At 42.4% G+C, this 24,377-nt stretch overlaps 2 protein-coding genes across 2 annotated transcripts; both read right to left on the reverse strand.

Moving 5' to 3' along the window:
• Window positions 1–1,362: 1,362 nt before the first annotated feature.
• Window positions 1,363–18,837, reverse strand: LOC131432271 (protein fem-1 homolog C). Its single transcript, XM_058598447.1, has 5 exons — window positions 18,356–18,837; window positions 17,456–17,778; window positions 16,495–17,379; window positions 16,038–16,432; window positions 1,363–5,118 (listed from the first exon to the last, which is right to left on the reverse strand). Exons 1-5 carry the CDS (start codon window positions 18,490–18,492, stop codon window positions 4,894–4,896), a joined length of 1,965 nt encoding a protein of 654 aa, XP_058454430.1. The 5' UTR covers window positions 18,493–18,837; the 3' UTR covers window positions 1,363–4,893.
• Window positions 18,838–21,846: 3,009 nt separating this feature from the next.
• On the reverse strand, window positions 21,847–24,019 carry LOC131432338 (luciferin sulfotransferase). The gene is made up of 2 exons (XM_058598557.1): window positions 22,614–24,019; window positions 21,847–22,545 (listed from the first exon to the last, which is right to left on the reverse strand). Exons 1-2 carry the CDS (start codon window positions 22,952–22,954, stop codon window positions 21,906–21,908), a joined length of 981 nt encoding a protein of 326 aa, XP_058454540.1. The 5' UTR covers window positions 22,955–24,019; the 3' UTR covers window positions 21,847–21,905.
• Between the last annotated feature and the right edge of the window lie 358 nt (window positions 24,020–24,377).

The following is a 24,377-nucleotide window of genomic DNA, read 5'->3' on the forward strand; positions in this document are numbered from 1 at the left end:
GAGCTGAAACATTTGAGTATTCGCTCATTTGTCTTCTTAGCTAAAATTTTTAACAGGTGCTAGGAGCTTGGTTACTTCCCTTCAATGTGGAAGTTAGCTAAAGTTATCCCAGTTTTGAAACCGGGGAAAGATCCTTCCTTTTCCAAGAGCTATCGGCCCATCAGCTTACTCTCTGCCCTATCCAAGCTGTTTGAAAAGTCAATACAAAGGCGAATTCTTGCTTTCGCAGATGAACAGGATATATTTCTGGAAGAACAGTTTGGGTTCCGGAAAGGAAGATCCACCATCCACCAACTCACAAGGGTTAACAACGTCATCCAGCAAAACAAATCAGTGACCAAAACGACTGCCATGGCAATATTGGATATTGAAAAGGCATTCGATAATGTGTGGCACGATGGACTGGTGTTCAAACTGCATCGGTATAATTTTCCCATGTATCTTATTAAAATTATCAAAAATTATCTTGCAGATAGAGCATTCCAGGTTTCTCTGAATAATGCACTTTCAGAAAGATTTACTATTCCTGCTGGTGTACCCCAGGGAAGTATCCTAGGTCCCATTCTATACAACATTTTCACATCAGACATCCCACCTCTTCCAGGTGGTGGTGTTCTGTCACAATTTGCTGATGATACTGCCATTCTTTACAAAGGTCGTGTCATTAATGCTCTGAAAAATAAACTACAGACAGGTCTGGACGCTTTAACGGAATATTTTACAAGCTGGAAAATTGTGATCAATGCAGCAAAAACTCAGGTCATCTTGTTTCCACATTCAAGATCTCCAAAACTTGTTCCATCAGACGAATGCAGAATTTGATTCGTTGATGAGGTCATTCAATGGTCCGATGAAGTTATCTATCTAGGACTCACCTTTGACAGACATCTGATATTCAGGTCACATGTTGACAAAATCGTTCAAAAATGCAGCATACTCATTAGGTCTCTGTATCCGCTGATTTGTAGAACATCTAAACTATGCCTGAAGAATCAGATGGCTGTCTATAAACAAATCATCTACCCCGCAATTGAATACGCAGTCCCTGTTTGGCGGGGCTGTGCACGAACACACAAACTTAGGCTTCAGCGCATTCAAAGTAAGATCTTAAAGATGATTCTAAATCTACCCCCTTGGACAAGGACTAGTGAAGTACATGAGATGGCCTCCCTGGATATACTAGAACAAAAATTCGAACAATACTGCACGAAATTTGAAGAGAGGTGCTCAATCTCTGAAATACAAATAATTCAAAATTTGTACGTATTAGGTTAGGGATAGTTATAAGTAGGTAGATATTTTATTAATAATTAAAATAAATATTATGATTAAACATTAGTATGTAAAACAAGAGTAACTAAAACACCTATTATTAATAACGAATCGTATGAACAACAAAGATGAAAGGCCAAAGGGTCAAAACACTTGTACTGTAAAATGTTGATGTAATACACAAAAATAAGATTAATAAACAGATATTTATGCAAAAAAAAAAAAAATATGCAAAATTCGATCATTTCTTCTTGTGCGTTGGATGCAAGCAGACGTCGTGGGACCAGCAGCTTCGGAGAGTGCACCTTCTGCGTGGTGCCAAACCTCAAACGCTTAGGTCGTGCTCTCATTTGGACTTCAATCGTCAGGTGGAGCAGTCGTCGATGAAAGCAGACCTTTTGCGTGGTATAAAACCTCAAACGCTTAGGTCGTGCTTTCATTTGGACTTCAATCGTCGGGAGCAGCGGTCGTTAATAATGAGAGCAGATCTTTTGCGTGGTGCCGATCGTCAAGGCGAGAAGACGAATTAAACCAGTTTTGCATCATTTGGCACTGCGAGCGGATGTGTCGGTTTGTACGCAAAGCTAGTTTCAATTCAAGCAAGAACGATTGCATCAGCTGCTGGTGCTTTGCATTGGAGAGAAAGAAAACAAGAAACGAAATGTGGACAACATTATATAAAATCAGCCGTTCTAATGGCTCTAAATGTTATCTAAAGAACTATTAAGATTACTTCTTTGAAATTTGAAGGTAGAAATCATCAGTTTAGTGAAAATCCAAAATAATTTGATTTGGTTCTTGCACTTTTTGCTGTGCGAAAATCGTTCGAGATCAATGCTCCGAACTGTGCTAAATATCGTAGAGAACTCCACAATTTGGTCCTTCTAATTGTCAGAAATTAATCCTGTACAGAATCTTAATAGTTTCTTTCAATGAAATATGCAAATCCGAAATGAGACAATCGTCGTCAAAACTCGTTGAAAAGTTTAGTAGTGAAAAGGGGGAAAGTTTCGCAATTCACACAATCGATCAACTATCAATTCGAATTCGAAAGTGTAAAGAAATCGTGTCAGTTTTATTCGTATTCACGACATCCAGTTATGTCTCTGACATTACACACCCGTACTTTTTTATGTTCGAGGGCGTACGCAACTATTTCTTCGAAAATCATAAAGAGTTCGGAATTCATCCCATTAATCGAAACAGTAGAACAGTAGTTCGATGAATATCACCATCTGTACAAAGAATTGGTCAAAGATTCTCAAAAATTCCATGACTATACTAACCAGTAGTTCTTAATACTTCTTCTTCTTCACAGGATCCCGTTTCCGGTAATTACGATATTGTTGATCCCAGAGCGCATTTTGTTTAAAAATAGCACCGATTAGCGCTTCAACATCAATCGAATTTTCTTGTTCCGTCATGACAAAAATTAATTCAACCTCTGTTCGCTCGCAGATCGCGTAAAAACTTTGCACGTGGTGCTTGGTCGATGGTCGCGCTGAAAATCGCTCGTTGCTACGCAACATATCGTGTTTACTGTGGCATTCATGTTTATTTTTTTGAAGTGGACGAAATTCGGTCGTGCTTCGCCGTGCGGTCCTTTAATATTCGCATAGCATCGCTTCGCGTCGCTTGTCGCTCCCACTCTGGCTTCACCCTAAGTGATAGTAGTAATAAAACAATAGAAGATAATTTTATTGATAACAAAGCACTAATCGAAGCAGTTTCAACGGAATGCGCAAGTGTTGGAGATTTGAAAACATTAGAAATTTAATTGTATTCCTATTTAATGAAAAGAAATTTCTGATCAAAATGAATCAAAATCATCTGATCAAAATGAATCGAAATCAACTCTTATTCAAGCCATCTACATGCTGTAGTGTTAATCGCCTGCAGCTCTATCCAAAGTTGTAGCTTTTTTTGCAGAATGCAAATCTTTCTCACGCGACAATGTTTTTTTTTCTGCAGTAGTTTCAACTTTCGTAGCCCGGGTTGGCGGTTCAATGCATAGGACGCTGGTCTTACAAGCCAGTTGTCGTATGTTCGAGCCCCGACCTGGAAGGATTCTTAGTGTCAGTAGGATCCATAGTACTAGCCATGCAATGATTCTGTACACTAAGAATCGGCTGCGAAGTCTGTTGGAACAGAAAGGCCAAATTCCACAAAAGGAATGTAATGCCAGGACTTTGCTTTGCTAGTTTCAATTTTCGAAGTTCTATTTCCAGAAGTAGTGCCGATTGGAAGCCAGCTTCTTAACATTTTCAACTTAAAATTTATGGAAAACGTATGAACTTTTTCCTTCGGCATAACTCGAAATATTCTCAAAACTCATTTAATGCACTTTTATCGGCTGTACATGCCAGTAATTTCTAATGTTTTCAAATCTCCAACACTTGCGCATTCCGTTGAAACTGCTTTAATATAAATAAAATTATCTTCTTTCGCCATAACGAAAAATTATTTAGGAAACCTTTGGTCGCTCGTTAATCGCATGAAAAACTGGGCACGTACTGCTTCGTTGTTTGTCGCACCGAAATTCGCTTGTCAATACGCAACGCCTCGTGTTTACTCTGAAATACATGTTAATTTTTTGCTGTAAACAAATGAATGAACAACAGAACTTTAATGATCGCATCGCATCGCTTCGCGTCGCTTTTTCTCTGGCTTCACCCTAACATACTTGTAATTTTTCTGCTGAACTTGAGTGGACGGAGCTCTGTCGCGCAACTACGTGCGAACTATCAAGTTTCGTATCGCGTTGCTTGTCGCTTTCTCTCTGGCTTCACCCTTAATGAGAAAGCGTTTTCTAGCTCCGAATAAAAACTACATTTAGTTTGTAAAACTCCGACCCAAAATCATTTTTTTAAATCCAAGCTCATAAAAAATATCGGTTTTCGCACAAAATATGATTGATTCACAAGCTTAAAGGACCGAAAAATGACCAATAAATTTTTAAGGCCTGTTTTCACATAGGGTGATTCGTAAGTAGAATGTTCAATTATACACAAAAACCATTTGAGAACAGAGTACCAAAGCCCTTCTCTTTCTGTGCTTCCGCCGTTTAGTAACTCTCCTGATTATTGATTATTTATATTACCCTAGATAAGATTGGATCAATACTGTCGACAAATACTAGAGTTATTCACAATTGACAGCGTAGTACACAAGCCTGTATCGTCACAGTAATATTTTTTCTCTCTTCTTCTTGTTCTAAAATCAAACCAAGCACTGAAAACGAAACCGAGAACGAAAAAAAAACAACAGTCTGCATCAATTCCGTTCGATAGCAAACCCAGTTATTTAGGCTTGTACACACAGTTCAGTGCCGATCCCAGGACGAATCGCATCCTATAATCTCATCTCACTACTCGCGGCGTCTGAAATTTCGATTCAGCTATGAGACTCGTCGTAAACTTTTTTTTATCTAACAAAACACGAAACTAAACTCATACACACTAGACGAAATTTAAAGCAAAGGAACAAACGAAGGTGGATCATCATCAGTTCGAATCTCGTGGAAGGCGGGTTAACGGGTGTTGGACGAAAAGTGGATCAAAAAAAAACCCTCAAAGTTTACACCGAAGCAGACGGGAAGAAGTTGCGCCCCGGTGTTCGTCACTACGGTTCGTGCCATCGGACAAAGTCTTCCAGCGTCCGCGGGATCTGGTTGCGATACGGTATGCCGAACTTGGTGATCACCGTCGAGCAAAGACACTTGAGCGTGATGTAGTTGACCAGCGGGATGTCGTTGACCGGATTGATCGAAATCAGCGACATCGGCCGGTCGTCGTTCCGGTTCGGCTGGTCCAGATGGGCACCGTACTCGAGCAGCATGAAGACGAGCTGTGGAAGGGAAATTAAAGTTATGAGTTGGTGTAAATGTAATTTTTTTTGCTGGAAATTATTCAATAACTGTGAACAACTGAAGTCAGTTTTGTCGTGAATACGACTTACTTTACTATGGGGCGCCTTTTCAAAATTAGCCATATGGAAGAAGGGGCAGAACTTAATCGCGAATATCTCGACTTGTATTAATGGTAGCAACATAATTCTTTCACCATTTCATCAAAAATATGATCAGGAATTCAGGATGATATTTTGAACAGTGTGCGATAACCACAAACAACTCAAAAATTAAGTTTTCTTAAAATTTGAAAACAACGCGGAAAACTTCTTACTTTCGCTTGGGTTTTTCGCGCAAGGACGACGATTTTGAGGTAGTCAGGCACATATCTTCAACTGAATGCGTATAAAAGGGGAACCGTGGTCGAGAATCGATCATTTCTTTTCGTGCGTTCGATGGAAGCAGACGTCGTGGGAGTGGAATCATCAACCAGCAGCGACAGAGAATGCACCTTCTGCGTGGTTAATAAAAACCTCAAACGCTCAGGTCGCATCTCTCATTCGCTTGCTGGCCATCGAGGCGAGAGGACCTTAACCAGCAGCAGCAGCGAGAGTTAACCAGCAGCGACGGAGAATGCACCTTCTGCGTGGTTAATAAAAACCTCAAACGCTCAGGTCGCATCTCTCATTCGCTTGCTGGCCATCGAGGCGAGAGGACCAGCCAGCAGCAGCAGCGGGAGTTAAACTTTCCACCAGCAGCGAGAGAGAATGCACCTTCTGCGTGGTTAATAAAAACCTCAAACGCTCAGGTCGCATCTCTCATTCGCTTGCTGGCCATCGAGGCGAGAGGACCAGCCAGCAGCAGCAGCGGGAGTTAAACTTTCCACCAGCAGCGAGAGAGAATGCACCTTCTGCGTGGTTAATAAAAACCTCAAACGCTCAGGTCGCATATCTCATTCGCTTGCTGGCCATCGAGGCGAGAGGACCAGCCAGCAGCAGCAGCGGGAGTTAAACTTTCCACCAGCAGCGAGAGAGAATGCACCTTCTGCGTGGTTAATAAAAACCTCAAACGCTCAGGTCGCATCTCTCATTCGCTTGCTGGCCATCGAGGCGAGAGGACCAGCCAGCAGCAGCAGCGGGAGTTAAACTTTCCACCAGCAGCGAGAGAGAATGCACCTTCTGCGTGGTTAATAAAAACCTCAAACGCTCAGGTCGCATCTCTCATTCGCTTGCTGGCCATCGAGGCGAGAGGACCTTAACCAGCAGCAGCAGCGAGAGTTAACCAGCAGCGACGGAGAATGCACCTTCTGCGTGGTTAATAAAAACCTCAAACGCTCAGGTCGCATCTCTCATTCGCTTGCTGGCCATCGAGGCGAGAGGACCAGCCAGCAGCAGCAGCGGGAGTTAAACTTTCCACCAGCAGCGAGAGAGAATGCACCTTCTGCGTGGTTAATAAAAACCTCAAACGCTCAGGTCGCATCTCTCATTCGCTTGCTGGCCATCGAGGCGAGAGGACCAGCCAGCAGCAGCAGCGGGAGTTAAACTTTCCACCAGCAGCGAGAGAGAATGCACCTTCTGCGTGGTTAATAAAAACCTCAAACGCTCAGGTCGCATCTCTCATTCGCTTGCTGGCCATCGAGGCGAGAGGACCAGCCAGCAGCAGCAGCGGGAGTTAAACTTTCCACCAGCAGCGAGAGAGAATGCACCTTCTGCGTGGTTAATAAAAACCTCAAACGCTCAGGTCGCATCTCTCATTCGCTTGCTGGCCATCGAGACGAGAGGACCTTAACCAGCAGCAGCAGCGAGAGTTAACCAGCAGCGACGGAGAATGCACCTTCTGCGTGGTTAATAAAAACCTCAAACGCTCAGGTCGCATCTCTCATTCGCTTGCTGGCCATCGAGGCGAGAGGACCAGCCAGCAGCAGCAGCGGGAGTTAAACTTTCCACCAGCAGCGAGAGAGAATGCACCTTCTGCGTGGTTAATAAAAACCTCAAACGCTCAGGTCGCATCTCTCATTCGCTTGCTGGCCATCGAGGCGAGAGGACCAGCCAGCAGCAACAGCGGGAGTTAAACTTTCCACCAGCAGCGAGAGAGAATGCACCTTCTGCGTGGTTAATAAAAACCTCAAACGCTCAGGTCGCATCTCTCATTCGCTTGCTGGCCATCGAGGCGAGAGGACCTTAACCAGCAGCAGCAGCGAGAGTTAACCAGCAGCGACGGAGAATGCACCTTCTGCGTGGTTAATAAAAACCTCAAACGCTCAGGTCGCATCTCTCATTCGCTTGCTGGCCATCGAGACGAGAGGACCTTAACCAGCAGCAGCAGCGAGAGTTAACCAGCAGCGACGGAGAATGCACCTTCTGCGTGGTTAATAAAAACTAGAGGCGTGCAAAACAGCTCATTTTGGTGAACAGCTCCGAACCGATCAGCTCACCAAAGTGAACCGATTCGATGTATCAGCTCATCAGCTCTTTTATTTTGAACTTAAGGTTCATTTTGTGCGCCGTTTTTCTTATGCACCGGTTTTTTTTCAAATGCATGATCGAAATTGAATCATTGATTTGCAATGATGCAATGAATGCCATGCGAAATAATTTATCTTCAATTGATGTCGACTAAATTGAATCTCTTAAAGAGCCGAAGATCCGATCAGCTCGTAGCGTGTTCCCTGCGTCATAATGCAGTGAACTGGGTAGCAAATGAGTGAGCTGGTGAGCTGCGGTTCTTTTAAAAAGAGCTGTGAGCTGTCAGCTCACTTCAATGATTCGATTCACTGGAACAGCTCAGGAGCGAATTGCCCATCTCTAATAAAAACCTCAAACGCTCAGGTCGCATCTCTCATTCGCTTGCTGGCCATCGAGGCGAGAGGACCAGCCAGCAGCAGCAGCGGGAGTTAAACTTTCCACCAGCAGCGAGAGAGAATGCACCTTCTGCGTGGTTAATAAAAACCTCAAACGCTCAGGTCGCATCTCTCATTCGCTTGCTGGCCATCGAGGCGAGAGGACCAGCCAGCAGCAGCAGCGGGAGTTAAACTTTCCACCAGCAGCGAGAGAGAATGCACCTTCTGCGTGGTTAATAAAAACCTCAAACGCTCAGGTCGCATCTCTCATTCGCTTGCTGGCCATCGAGGCGAGAGGACCAGCCAGCAGCAGCAGCGGGAGTTAAACTTTCCACCAGCAGCGAGAGAGAATGCACCTTCTGCGTGGTTAATAAAAACCTCAAACGCTCAGGTCGCATCTCTCATTCGCTTGCTGGCCATCGAGGCGAGAGGACCTTAACCAGCAGCAGCAGCGAGAGTTAACCAGCAGCGACGGAGAATGAACCTTCTGCGTGGTTAATAAAAACCTCAAACGCTCAGGTCGCATCTCTCATTCGCTTGCTGGCCATCGAGGCGAGAGGACCAGCCAGCAGCAGCAGCGGGAGTTAAACTTTCCACCAGCAGCGAGAGAGAATGCACCTTCTGCGTGGTTAATAAAAACCTCAAACGCTCAGGTCGCATCTCTCATTCGCTTGCTGGCCATCGAGGCGAGAGGACCAGCCAGCAGCAGCAGCGGGAGTTAAACTTTCCACCAGCAGCGAGAGAGAATGCACCTTCTGCGTGGTTAATAAAAACCTCAAACGCTCAGGTCGCATCTCTCATTCGCTTGCTGGCCATCGAGGCGAGAGGACCTTAACCAGCAGCAGCGACGGAGAATGCACCTTCTGCGTGGTTAATAAAAACCTCAAACGCTCAGGTCGCATCTCTCATTCGCTTGCTGGCCATCGAGACGAGAGGACCTTAACCAGCAGCAGCAGCGAGAGTTAACCAGCAGCGACGGAGAATGCACCTTCTGCGTGGTTAATAAAAACCTCAAACGCTCAGGTCGCATCTCTCATTCGCTTGCTGGCCATCGAGGCGAGAGGACCAGCCAGCAGCAGCAGCGGGAGTTAAACTTTCCACCAGCAGCGAGAGAGAATGCACCTTCTGCGTGGTTAATAAAAACCTCAAACGCTCAGGTCGCATCTCTCATTCGCTTGCTGGCCATCGAGGCGAGAGGACCAGCCAGCAGCAGCAGCGGGAGTTAAACTTTCCACCAGCAGCGAGAGAGAATGCACCTTCTGCGTGGTTAATAAAAACCTCAAACGCTCAGGTCGCATCTCTCATTCGCTTGCTGGCCATCGAGGCGAGAGGACCAGCCAGCAGCAGCAGCGGGAGTTAAACTTTCCACCAGCAGCGAGAGAGAATGCACCTTCTGCGTGGTTAATAAAAACCTCAAACGCTCAGGTCGCATCTCTCATTCGCTTGCTGGCCATCGAGGCGAGAGGACCAGCCAGCAGCAGCAGCGGGAGTTAAACTTTCCACCAGCAGCGAGAGAGAATGCACCTTCTGCGTGGTTAATAAAAACCTCAAACGCTCAGGTCGCATCTCTCATTCGCTTGCTGGCCATCGAGGCGAGAGGACCTTAACCAGCAGCAGCAGCGAGAGTTAACCAGCAGCGACGGAGAATGCACCTTCTGCGTGGTTAATAAAAACCTCAAACGCTCAGGTCGCATCTCTCATTCGCTTGCTGGCCATCGAGGCGAGAGGACCAGCCAGCAGCAGCAGCGGGAGTTAAACTTTCCACCAGCAGCGAGAGAGAATGCACCTTCTGCGTGGTTAATAAAAACCTCAAACGCTCAGGTCGCATCTCTCATTCGCTTGCTGGCCATCGAGGCGAGAGGACCAGCCAGCAGCAACAGCGGGAGTTAAACTTTCCACCAGCAGCGAGAGAGAATGCACCTTCTGCGTGGTTAATAAAAACCTCAAACGCTCAGGTCGCATCTCTCATTCGCTTGCTGGCCATCGAGGCGAGAGGACCAGCCAGCAGCAGCAGCGGGAGTTAAACTTTCCACCAGCAGCGAGAGAGAATGCACCTTCTGCGTGGTTAATAAAAACCTCAAACGCTCAGGTCGCATCTCTCATTCGCTTGCTGGCCATCGAGGCGAGAGGACCTTAACCAGCAGCAGCAGCGAGAGTTAACCAGCAGCGACGGAGAATGCACCTTCTGCGTGGTTAATAAAAACCTCAAACGCTCAGGTCGCATCTCTCATTCGCTTGCTGGCCATCGAGGCGAGAGGACCAGCCAGCAGCAGCAGCGGGAGTTAAACTTTCCACCAGCAGCGAGAGAGAATGCACCTTCTGCGTGGTTAATAAAAACCTCAAACGCTCAGGTCGCATCTCTCATTCGCTTGCTGGCCATCGAGGCGAGAGGACCAGCCAGCAGCAACAGCGGGAGTTAAACTTTCCACCAGCAGCGAGAGAGAATGCACCTTCTGCGTGGTTAATAAAAACCTCAAACGCTCAGGTCGCATCTCTCATTCGCTTGCTGGCCATCGAGGCGAGAGGACCAGCCAGCAGCAGCAGCGGGAGTTAAACTTTCCACCAGCAGCGAGAGAGAATGCACCTTCTGCGTGGTTAATAAAAACCTCAAACGCTCAGGTCGCATCTCTCATTCGCTTGCTGGCCATCGAGGCGAGAGGACCAGCCAGCAGCAGCAGCGGGAGTTAAACTTTCCACCAGCAGCGAGAGAGAATGCACCTTCTGCGTGGTTAATAAAAACCTCAAACGCTCAGGTCGCATCTCTCATTCGCTTGCTGGCCATCGAGGCGAGAGGACCTTAACCAGCAGCAGCAGCGAGAGTTAACCAGCAGCGACGGAGAATGCACCTTCTGCGTGGTTAATAAAAACCTCAAACGCTCAGGTCGCATCTCTCATTCGCTTGCTGGCCATCGAAACGAGAGGACCTTAACCAGCAGCAGCAGCGAGAGTTAACCAGCAGCGACGGAGAATGCACCTTCTGCGTGGTTAGTAAAAACCTCAAACGCTCAGGTCGCATCTCTTATTCGCTTGCTGGCCACCAAGGCGAGAACCAGCAGCGACTGAAACTGGATTCTAAGTCTGTTATTGGATCTAAATTTAGGTCTTGAACTCAGGGTCCAGTTCTCTATTCCAGACTTCTATTCGGTTCTTCTTAAAACCATAATAATACTCCTAAAGGATTATGCGGAATTTACTTTACTGTACCTCTATACAACCCATTTTTTATTCATGGCGAAAAATCGTCTTCAAATTTCAGAGCTTAGTTCCGGAATATGAGTTTAGAATTCAGAGTCTGCGTGCTGAATTGGATTCTGGAAAATGATTGTAGTTCTAGAACTAAAATCCAATTGAGTTCTGAGTCTGTTCTATGTTCTAAATTTAATTCTTGAACTCAGTTCCAGTTATTAATTTCAGAATTCTTCAAATCGGTTCTTTTTAGAACCATAATAATACTCCCAAAGAATTAAGCGAAATTTTACTTTTCTGTACTCTATACAGTCCATTTTTAAATTAGTTGCAGTTTGTAGAACTTCCTTTTGATTTGCTATATAAAATGCATAGCACCGACTCGGAAGCCATTCATTTCTAATTTGGCTGTCGTTGTCAACGTATCGATTATTTTATTATAAAGAACTATACTGCTTATTTCATAATATTTAATTTCGTTTCAGAATGATTAATGTAACTAATCTGTAATCTAATCTAGGCGCATCGTTTAAAATTCTAGTAATGAAAGAGGGGGAAGTTGCACAATTCAAACAATCGATCAACTACCAATTCGAATTCGGAAGTATAAATAAAGCGTGTCATATTCGTATTCACGACATCCAGTTATGTCTCTGACATTACACACCCGTACTTTTTTTCCTGAGATCATTCTGCATTGCATCGACATTTACAAGGGACGGGGTCCACTAGGAGATTGATGGTACCTATTATCTTTCTCCGGACAGGACCAACTTAAACAAGAATAGATCCACTGGGTTCCTGTTTTCATGTCGTAACAGGCGACAATTGCAGGAGTTTTTTTTTCCTCCAGTTATCAGATTTTTTTTTCAAGGTTTCACATTTGATTACTCCGTTTTACTAAATTTTCTCTTCATTCAACAAACATTTTTGTTCAAAAATATTTTCTCATTCAATTTCCGGCTAGCTGCAGAGAAAAGCTTCATTTGGTATTGTTCCCTTCTTCCATGTTACTGTTTGTCTTTCAAGATGGAAATATGTATATAATGACATGAAAATTTATTCAGGGTGGCAAGTGAATTAGTGATTTCAATTTCAATTTCCCGGTTTTTGCCCGGTTTTCCCGGTACGCGAGACTAAAAATTTCCGGTTTTTTTAACAGGCCCAAATAGCCTATGTTCAGGGTTTTTCAAATATTTTTCTCGTTCAAGCTTTAAGTTGAAATCCCATGTCAAAAAAACATCGAGAATTTAGAAATATGTATTTCTTGGGTATCTCCTTGGAACTACAATTGAAAATCTCATCCATAGTTTGTCCAAACGTCTTCTGAACTAACAGTACCATCCAGCCCAATGTATTCCATCTTTATTTTGTCTTTTATTTCGCCAGTAACTTCGATGTAACAATAGGATTAAAACAAGAAACATATCTGGCCAACGGTGATGAAAGTGATCAGTCTGAAACTTTGTATATTTCTTTGAACATAATATGAGAGCAACAAATTATATTTTGTAGTAAACAGATTCAATAATAGTGAGTGCTTTTTGCATGTGGTCAACAATCATTCTTCAAACCAGCAAACACATACTCAAAGAACTCGATTACTTTTATTTCCATTGAGAAGAATAGAGAGCTATCATTCTTCCATAAAGAACTCCAGTTCACTCAATCTTCGAGGAGAACTAGTTCTTTTGGACCGTTCGCGGACTGACCATCTCTAGTGTATTCCAATACTTTTTAGCCTGGTATAGTCTGGAAAAAGTATAAAGTTAAAAATTAAAAATGAATAAACTAAAGAACAACACTCCTCCCCGATTCCTTCTAACAATCAGTGGCGTCTCGTGACAGAGTTTACTGTTTATATCGTATGATATCAGAACCGTTTCGACGTTACAACTGAGACAGCAATTTGTTTTCAACTGCCATAAGCATAAGCCACTGAAGCCTCTCCTGAATGTGTGCATACAAGTTCTCACAGAGCCTATTCGACCAGTTGTGCAGTGCACGAGGTGCACATGAGGACGAGAAGCCACTGCTAATAACATATACCATATTCTTCCAGAGTTGGGTTTTGGCGAGAAAACAAAATCCTTCTAGAATTCTTAAAATGTACGCTTGTCACTTTTTGAAAAACAACAATCTATGCCTCGGGTGACTGAGATGATATAAATTTGGTTCTCCTATCATAGACAATCTTCGACTGCACATCAATATCCTTATCATAGCTGATAATTTTCGAAAAAAAATTAAACATAGATTCACTGAACAGGCTCTCACGAACTCTGAAAAACTAATTTCAGCTGTCAAAGGAGGAAATCAAATACTCCTTTCCTTGCAAACGATGGATAAAGTATTCTCACAATTTGACATTACTGAGACACATTTTGGTGAAATTAGGGGAATCATTAGCTGGTAACTAAAAACACGGCTTTTAAGAATTCTTTAAAAAAATTATTAAACATGTTACCTGATGCTACTTTTACTATTATGCATACTTATTCTGAAATTTGAAGACAAACACTAAAAAAAATCCTAAGTGCAAATGACAGTTCCTCTTTCTTTACTCTTTCTTTCGATTATTACGGTCCTATCGGCAATCCTTCTATCTTACACTTTGCAGAGAATAACGACTGAAACTATCAACTTTTGATCTGCTGTTAAAAAATGTTGAAAAATACAGGAATACGCCGTAATAATTGAAAGAAAAAATAAACAAAGAGCAACTGTCATTTGCACTTGGAACATTTTCTCATATTTGTCGAAATTCAATACAAATCCAGCAGAAGCATCCAAATTATCCTTATTTTTCAGTATGAGCATTCATTGTGCTGTTATTGATGACAACTAAGAGAGCTCTTATTGATTTAAAATTGCTGTCAAGCCCATACAAAAACCGTTGAGACATGGGGTGTTGGCCCCATTAAAACCAAATTCCCGACTTTTTCTCGGTTTTCCCGATGTTCCCGGTCACTTGCCACCCTGTTTATTGAAAAAAAGTCGATTGTTAAAAGATTTTCATTTTATAATTGACTTAAATATGACGAATTTCGCCCTAAATCATATTCTCAGTTGGCAAAATTTTCTCAGATTTGAAAGAATCTTTCTGGACATGTAGCATTTGTTCTAAAATGTCACATTGAATATTTTGTTTATCCCAAAAATGATCTAGATTGTCTTTTAAAAAAGAGGTAAACTTTTTTAACCATTTTCATTCGAATAGTTGACGTAAAAATGACAAACCCTACAGAACAGTATTATACTATTGATTTTCACAAAGTCAGTGATATTTTCCAATAAAAATACTGAAAAACGTCCATATCGAGTCTTACACAAAAAAATAACTTTAAGAATTAAAAATCAATTTACACAAAAAAAAATTTGTATAAAAATTGTTCACATTGTTTTTTTTATTATCAAAAACTAAACTTAACTGAAAGTCATTATCATCCAAGAATTGAACGAATCTTAATTAATACCGGTTGTGCACTGAATATATCAGATGAAACAGTGTATGGTAAATGAAAACTGAAGATTTTTGAATCGATATTCGTTTGTATTTTTCAATACAATGAAATAACAGTATACTTATGTAAGAGATTCTATATCATCGATACAATAGAAGAATTTGGCGCTCTGCACGTCGAGCAAATTTCTTAATAGCTTCATCAATAAAACCGTTTAGACGTTGCAACTGAGACAACAATTTGTTTTCAACTACCATTAGCATAAGCCACTGAAGACTCTAGTGAAAGTGTGCATACAAATTCTCACAGAGCTAAACGTGACAGAGAGAACAACAAATCTTAGATCTGAGCGGAGTAATTCGTTCTTTTCTTGAATCTGTGCAGTAACTTATGTGCATGGAAGAAACACTAACACATTGACAAGAGAAACTTGAAATTTTGTGAAATTGCTGTGGACAAAATCGCTGATTATTTTATATTCGATATATGCTTTCATCGAGAATCTAAAAAAAAATTTGACTGTATTTGACCGGTTGTGCAGTGCACGAGATGTAATGAGGACGAGACGCCACTGTTCGAGAGGAGATTTTACAGAATACTGGTTGCCCGATATTTGCAAATAGTATCAGTAATGGACAAGAAAAGTTTTAGTCAAAAACACTTTTTTTCCTAGAACTGCTCGCCTTACACACTTAGATTTAATTTCTTTCTTCTATAATCTATAGAAATGATCGCTATTTCGTCATACACTCACTAGACAAGCTACCTGCTTCGTTGACGGCTGGCTTTCTTCTAAAGTTAAAATTGTAAGATAGTATACGATGAAGAAGGGAGCGACGTAAATCCTCTCTATAGCGATCGAAGCAGAATTGCTACTATATGAAATTCGAGCTGTGAGCAACGATCGAAACCGTCGGCTGTGCGAGAGGAATCAAACGTATGACATCATGATGACATGCTGTGATTGGCTCGTGAAAACATAGGTCGATAGTATGAACAGAAAATGGTTACGCGGCTATTTTTGAAACATTCAATTGACAACTTCCGTATAGTGAAGAGTAAGATATTTGTAATGCCAAAAACTGAAGAATATCTTATTCTGATGGAAACTGCAGGGCTCGATAACGAACATATTAAGCTGTAGCTTTCCGTTCATTATTTTTAATCTGGTGCGTGAGCCAAATACGGCACGGTATAACCAGACTTCACCGCACCGTCGTAGCTCACGACGTCCGAAGCTGGGAATGATCGAAGAAAGTGGGCCACATAAAAAGAAGACTGTTGAACTCTCGAAATTCGAACATATCGTAAACTATTTCATTCTGTGTCAACAAAGTTTTCAATTTTCAGAAGAATTCTAGAGGATTTTGGAAGCCGTAGCATTCATTAGCGGAATTCAACATACGCACAAACGACGAAAAGAACGTACCTCTCTCTCGTAGTTGTACGGCATCGAGGCCACCAGCAGCGGGGTCGATTTGCTTTCGTTCTTCGCATTGACATGGGCCCCGCACTCCAGCAGCAGCTTGGCCACGTTCTGATTCGGGAAGATCACCCGCAAACTGCTGTCGTCGGTGAAGTAGCCACTCTTGATCACGTTCAGCCGCGAGACGGACAGATGGAGCAGGGTGTCGTTGGTAATCGCACTGCGGATGTTGTTGCGTACCAACGTCCGGACGGATTCGTTCACCAGTTCCCGTTCGTCTTCAATCTTCGCCGTCGCAATCAGCAGATACATCAGGTGGGTTAGGCATTTCAGAATCCGATCGAAATTTTCCTGCTGCTTTCGATGCACCGGTCGGATGTTGAGCAACTGGCGGGATGCTGCGGATGACAATTGAAATTGGAGTTCGAAGTCATTTAAGTCACGGAAAATCAATAGTTACCATTGATATTGGAAGTTAGCACCTGAAACACTTCGAAGACATCCTCGAATCGGGGCATTCCTTGCTCCACGAACTCATTTGGCATCACGTCCACGTACTTATCTAGCAAGTCTAGCATAAGCCTTACGATGGCCTGTGCCGTGAGGCAGGTGTCCGAATACAAAATGGAATACTTCTGCACTCGCACATGCAGTGCCAGCAGCCACAAATCGATGCATCGCTGGAAGCGCAAAGAATCAGCATAGGAAGCACCACGGAACATCAGTCGGAACAGCGTATCTTTGTGATCGATTCCCAGTATTCGCTCGTATATCAGCAAGCTCTGGATCCGCATCGCATCCACATCGGCCGCAATATTATCGAGCTCAACGATGGTGGAAAATTCGACCGCATTTCCGTAGGCATGTCGCGGAGGAACCTCCGGCCTCTTTCGAATGTAGTTAGCCTCTCTCAGACGAATGTGATGGGCCAACCGCCAGTGCAGTATAGCAACTCTCGTCTCATTGTGATCATCGATGAAGGTGGAACCGATCAGTTCGTGAGCATCGGCCAACCGTTCCGAGCAATAGTTGATCCGGTTTTTGAGATAATCGAAAATCTGATGTGCCCCCTTTAGGCACGCCGTCTGGAGAGCATCGTCACCGTAGCGACTCTTGGCAAATGGATCTGCACCGTGTTCCAGCAGCAGCTGAGCCGTTTCTAGCCGGTGCTCCTGAATCGCATAGTGCAGAGCAGTCTTGTCCTGAATGTCCCGAGCATTAACATCCGCTCCTTTGCTAATTAGATAACTGCACAGCTGAACCGATTGCACCGAATTGATCAGACAGGTGCCACCGTTGTAGTTTGGCTTCCGGATGTCCGCTCCGTTCTCCACCAGGTATTGAACTTGAAAAAGGAGGAAACAGAAAACAATGACAGTAAAACTTTCCACTACTTGTCGAGGCTCTCGCCCCTCACTCACCAATGTCGATGTGTGTCATGAAGCAAGCACTACGCAACGGGGTCGAACCCGTGTCCGAGAGAGCGTTGATGTTGGATCCCAGACGGACGAGACATTTGACCACCGGAAGATTTCCGGATACGCAGGCACACCACAGGGGGGTGACACAGTGAACCGATCGATCTTCGGACACCTCGTACAGACCTTTCTGTTCGCTGTTGGCATCGCAAACCGTGATCAGATACTCGGTGATTTCGACGTTACCCCGTCGGCACACGATGAACAGCGGCGAACAACCGTCCCGTGTTCGTTTTACCACTTCCTTGCGGACATGGCGCGGTAGGCTGGAAACAACATGAATCGATCATTGCCTTGTCGTGGCCGTTGTGGACTGTATCAATTTAATAAACGCTCTAATTAGTTACAGAACGCGATTTTTTACTTCCGGTGCTTTACCCTTCAAAGTTTTAATTATTACAAAATTTGACCTAACTTAGATTAAAATTCATTCAAGGTATCCAACTAGTGTCAAAACGAAGAGATGAGAATTCAATCTTGTTGATGGTAGAAGCACTCATTTCTATGCTTCACAATAAACAATCATTTTTTTCAGATTACTCAGAGCATGACTGTCGTCCTTCAGTACGGTAATTGTTTTTGATTTACTGTTCAAATCGCATTCGTCCGAACATGAATGCCGCCATCCTAGTCATCAAGGTAGAATTCAATACTGCTACCCTACCGTTTGTGCAGTGAAGGAAAACCAACGAAACTGCACTGAGATAGAGGAAAATCGATTACGAAATCGACCTTGAAACTGAATAAGCGACAATTGAATCCGATAGCCTTGGGTGTGCAAACCGTTTGACGGTAGGAGATGCCTTCCCACGTCCGCCCACGATGATCAATACGCGGACTTACCTTTCCAGTCGCTCCCGGAGACACTTGGACAGCCGACTGTGCTCGGTACAAGCCTTGCATTCCTGTATCAAATCATTGCTTACTTGCTCCAAGTTCCGATGATTGCTCAAATTGGAGCTTTGCGTGTATTTACCCATCGGTTGCAACGGGTGGTGCCGGAACTAGTAGTTCACCGGAAATTCGGAACGGATCACTTGTTTTCCTTCAATGAACGACCTATCTTAAATCCACTCCCACATACAAAACCCCGCTACAAAAGCGGGGCCACGTATTTATTTCCTACGGAGCTTGCTGGTGGAATTCGCACATATAAAGTACACTGTCACGAATGGCCACAAAAAAAGTGTCACACGGTCGCAGAATTTTCGTTTTCCAACGATCTTGCAGCGAGGAACCTGCCACTAGCCACTACTAGCCACCAGCAGCTAAATTTGGCCACATACAGAGATTTTGTTTTTATGTACGCTTCAAAGTGTCAAAACTGGAATGTTGCTACTCTCTTTTGGATGGCGTTGAGAGAATTTATGACTTAACTTTTCTCTCCGATCGATTTATTTACTCCCGTGTTCACGATGACAGTTATCCACTTCAAGAGAGCAGATGTCAGATTTGAAGAATGAATTTCCTACACCGAAGTGGAATGAACCATCTAAGGTAACAACGCCCATAATTGTCGTAGTTCGTCATTCACTCCATCCGAACACCACATTGATTCATAACAGCATATATATATATATATATATATATATATATATATATATATATATATATATATATATATATATATATATATATATATATATATATATATATATATATATATATATATATATATATATATGAAAAGTTTTTCTTCACCGAGTTATTGTTTTACAATTTTTAATGGAAAAAAATGTCAGAGTTAGCTTCTTAGGATGCTCGCAAAGCTGTTTCATTTCATATGATCTACGTCTTACACATGTCAATCGTGGCGCTGAGATCTAGTCCTATTTTTCGAGCTGCTCGACGAATTTGTTTCAAAAACCAATGAAAATTTGAAACACAAACTTCTTCTGACAGACGAAATGTCAAAGCGACGAATTACATTTCAGAAATCGAAAATTGTAAATAAAAGTTGCAAATGTTGTGCACTGAATAATCTTGTTTCATTACACCGAATTCTAGCTCACTTTCATGCAGAATCTCTTCTCGAAGCTCGTGATAAAAATTCGTATCATTTTCGGAAGCATTCAATTGGTTTGTTTGTTTCTGATTTGAAACATCGAAGTGAGCTAACACAACACCAATACATAAACAGAAAAATTTAGGGCAAAGTCCTGGCATTACATTCCTTTTGTGGGATTTGGCCTTTCAGTTACAACAGACTTCGGAGCCAATTCTTAGCGTACAGAGTCATTGCATGGCTAGTACTACGATCCTATTGACTATCCTTCCTTCCGGTCGGGACTCGAGAAAAATTTAGAAAACTTCGCGTTGAGATCATCAAGCTCGAGTTTTATTTCCGACAGTCTTAAATATACAACGACCCGTCATTTTAGAACAGCTATTCATCACAGCGTTGCAAATAGCTTTAAAATTGGTTTGCAGGTTCTCAAAATAACTTCGTTAATTGAACTTTTTCGATGTGTTCTAAAATATTGAAAGTATTACTACATGGAATGAGAAGTCCCGGTCCTAACAAAAAAAGTCGATTTTTTACCGCGAAAATTCTTATATTTTTCATTGATATTAATCTCCATCTACCCATCGGTCCTCCAACATTTTGCTGCCCTTTAAAAAAAAAGATTTGTCAAGGTCTTCAAAATAGGTTTCCGTTTTTGCAATGACCTTTCGAAGAAAATTTATTTTTCTGAAGAAACCTTTCCAGGCTTTGGCATATATAATAGTCACGGGGGGACCAGGACTGGAGAATACGCAAGATTATGGACCAATCCGTACCGCAAATCATTTAATTTCAACGTTGCTCGCCTTTTCCATAGATGAATGTTGGGTATTTGAATTACTACTTCTTTGGTTAAGCGTAATTTGCATTAGGGAAAATTTCATGGCCGCCATTCTGATGTTCTATGCCGTAGCATTTATTGACATCAAATAAACGAGACATATTTATACAAAAATGATGATGAATCACAAAAAAATATTTTTTCGAATTATGGAGTCATAAATGTCATGTCATAAATGTACTTTAGAACCATCAAATTTGCTCGGAGTGAAAGTGTCATCCAATGAACACGCACACACACAGAACTAGATTTACGAAAGAATTGAACTGATAATAATGTTTTAAAGAGAATATTTGAAAGCATTATTAAGGGTGTATGCATGGTTTTATTCTAGTACAAGTTGTTTTATTTTTAGTTCAGTTGTTAGTCCGGTAAAGGTTTTATAGAAGATTTAAAAACTGTCATATTACTTGTCAAAAGAGGCACTTATTACAGTTCTGATAAAACTAGCAGTGATTTCAGAATCAATAACAAAACTTTTATAAATTTTAATCAGAACCATAATGTATTCGAATTGTTACTTGGAATGTGGATAGATTGTCATGAAATGTGGTATGGGGCCATCTAGAAAGTTGTACTCAACAAAAATATACATGGTTCGAAACTATTCACGTCTTTCCTGGGACTTTTCTTTCCATGCACTATTAATCGAAGGATCAGCATATGAAACAATTGTCTCGTGTGCAGAAAGAACGAAGCACGAAACAACATCTTTCGCTGTCTATCGTCGAATGAGGCCAGTAATCCTACAAGAAAGTGCATTCATGGATTCGGTTGACTTTTTACTATTTGATCAATGATTACGTAATAAACGTGATATTGACAACAATCTTACATCATTTTACGATAAGTAAAATATATGATTTGTAAAATATATGATTTGTCAATCAATTGATTCGAATACATTTGACTTAAACATGCAATGGAAAACCCTTAAGGCTTTTTAATATTTCACCCAGTAATAGAAAATATTTCACCCAGTAATAGAAAATACATTTCGATTTAAAACTTGTTTTCTGGATCGAAATAGTTTAACGGTTGAAAACTAGTTCCATCTAAATTATCATGTTCTGATGGCTTCGGAAGCCAACACAATCGATCGGTAAATTAACTCTAGCAAGTCCGCAACCACAAACAAGGGTGCTAATCAACACAGTGCACACTATTATCATAACGGAGCATACGGGCGAGTGCAGACCGGTCACTAGACGAAACCACACGCAGACCTCGGTGAGTTTACACCGAATCAATGGCGCATGCACAAACAACTCACGGCATTCGTGGAAAATAGCATAGTGCATATCACAAAACGAAAAATTTCTGCAGACTATCCAGTTACGATACGGAGTGCGATTTTCCGTCATATTTGACTGCGTTTCCGATGGTTTCGAGTTGCTCGGTCTGCAGGAAATGAATCCGACTTGTGTTAACATCGGATTGGATCGAAGAAAATTTAGCACTATCACTGTGTTTTGTCAATTACCATTGCACCGTGCTGCTACCGAATCACTTTATTCAATCAACAGAAAACAAAAAAAAACAACAAATCACTCATACAAGAACTCCAATCCGGTTCCGTCAAAGTGTTTCCTGATCCAGGTGTCGAACCGTTCGGACAGTTCATCGCTCATGTGATTCTTCCAGTCCCCGATGGCACCCTTCCGGATAAATTTCACACTGCCGTTGGTATCGATTTGGGCCGAGTTCTGCATAAGTGGTTCCATGTTGACGGCCGGATTCTTTTGCATACGATCGAACTGAAGATGATCGCACAATCGTACGATTTCCTCTTCCTTAAGATCCCGGTCAATGTCCATGAAACGAGCACAGTCTCGAATCACCGTCGGTAAATTACGCTTCATGTCTTCGTACTTCAGGAACAGGACATTCGATTGGTTGCGACGTTTCCAAAAGCCAAGCATGTGTGCCCACATCGGTCCTATGGGAGCTTGATCGTCCAGAAAAATGTTGCAGAAATCTTCGAAACTGCCACTCGTCTGATGGATCAGCTGACAGTAGTAGTAGTACGAAACGGCCAGATCCTTCGGGTTTCGGGCAATGTAGATCATTTTGGGCCGAACGGTATCCATTTGGGTCGGAAGCAATTGCCACGGAAGGTGACACTTCACGTACCGGGGACTGGGAAGATTACGGACGCACGTCACTGAATTGACCTTCTCGTGTTTGCTGTAAAGAACAATCCCGGATTAGAGTCGTAAAGTGGTGAGCAATTTCAATCAATTTCGACCGCTTACGTTACAAAATCCTCAACGCTCTGATCCTCAGAAAATATGGCGGACAGCTCCAGCAACGGTGTTCTGACCTGCTGGACACTTTTGGCTCCTTCGTAGTCCAAATTGTTTCCCAACAACCAAACCATTTCCTGAGCCCAAGTAGATCCAGTTCTCGGATACGACAGCAACCAGACGTCATCGGTTCGTATCTCCAAGTTGAGAATATCCTCACCGATTTCCTGGAACTTAGTTGGCATAAACACCTTGCCCGGATTCACTTCGATGAGGGAATTTTTCTTGGAGAAAAATTTATCCAGGCGTCCGCTAAGCTCTGTCTCAAGCGTTCGGTATTCGATTGTCATCCTGTGTTGGATTTTCTTAAACTCTCACTTCCTTGCCGAACCACTCGGAGTCGACTAAAGCGCGCGTAAATTTTTCCCTCGATTGCACTGCTCGATGCAATTACCGTTTTGCAACATTGCTTGTCATGGGTTTGAGGTTAGAGTAGGAAACCAACGCACAGCAAACTGGCCTCGACTAGCGCTGTTTAGCTGTTTTACGATTTCACGAATTGTACGGGACCGAAAAAAAGAGGAAATGCGCACCGAAGAACTAGTTTTCCACTAGTTCACCGGAGAAAGTGAATGTCGATTTTCGCTCATGGTCGTACCTAGGAATGCGAAAAAACATCTGTCAGTTTAATTATGCAACGTATGAGAAAGCCCGTTAGCTCACGGGGCTTTTGATTTTTGTCTGCAGAAGAAAAAAAAACATTTTCCAATGTAAAACAAAACGCAAACCAATATCGTGAACGAAGAGAAAAAAGATAAATTCGATTCATTCTGGCATCATTCTACAACTTCCCACTAATTGGACATTGGAAGTTTATGCAATATCGCTAACAATGTCGGGAAAAACAACTTCCTGGATGGAGCAGAGCCCGCAAAACCTGATCTAAGCCAATCCTCTGCTGCTTCGTAACGGATAATATTCCAGCTGGATATTTTATTGCCACTATCGACTGTACGGAGCAAACAGGAAAAATCGGTGACAACCGAAGATCAAGATCGTGCATTAGCACCACACCGCAGCAGCATCAAACTAGACTCTGATCGAGTTCAGGCATAACTGGACGTTCGCGTGTTCGGTTAGTGGTTTTAAATATGTTCTGCAAAAATACTTTTCATCGACAGGAAGTTGAGGCAAAAGATTTATGTAAATAGGCTTTGATTATGTTGGTCTCGGATAGAACTGATGGAAAGGTTTTACGAGAGTGAACGGGGAAATTTCAGGTTGATCGGAGTCAATACGTGGTTAGCTGATTCCGATTGCCGCCTGAGGATAATTCCGGCGTAATTCCAGTTTAGCTGAGCTTACGCGCCATTGAATGATATGGTATCTCGATAAACACCGTTATATAGGAGTTAGATAATTCTAGTGTAGGTATGGCCGATATGGTAGGTTAGTTACTCTTTAGCTACGAAATATCTATCTGATAGTGATCAGACGTGTTCCGGCACGAAATAGAAAAGAAGAATAACGATGATTCTATACAAATTGGATTACATCGATGGGGAACGATTTTCAGAAGTGAAAGCTTTGAGCACCGAAGAATAGATAGAGAAACGATACAGAAAAGCAGAAACAAGTTCGTTCAAGCTAATTAACACTATTAAATTGGTGATCTATTGAAATAAGCCTTTCCTTCACGAAAGAAAGACAAACCAAACCAGAATTCTAACATATTGAAACCAGTCTGCGAGATCAGCCTCCATTTTCCTGTCC

This window comes from Malaya genurostris, chromosome 1 (assembly GCF_030247185.1).
Source record: "Malaya genurostris strain Urasoe2022 chromosome 1, Malgen_1.1, whole genome shotgun sequence".
In the NCBI taxonomy this organism is placed as follows: Eukaryota; Metazoa; Arthropoda; class Insecta; order Diptera; family Culicidae; genus Malaya; species Malaya genurostris.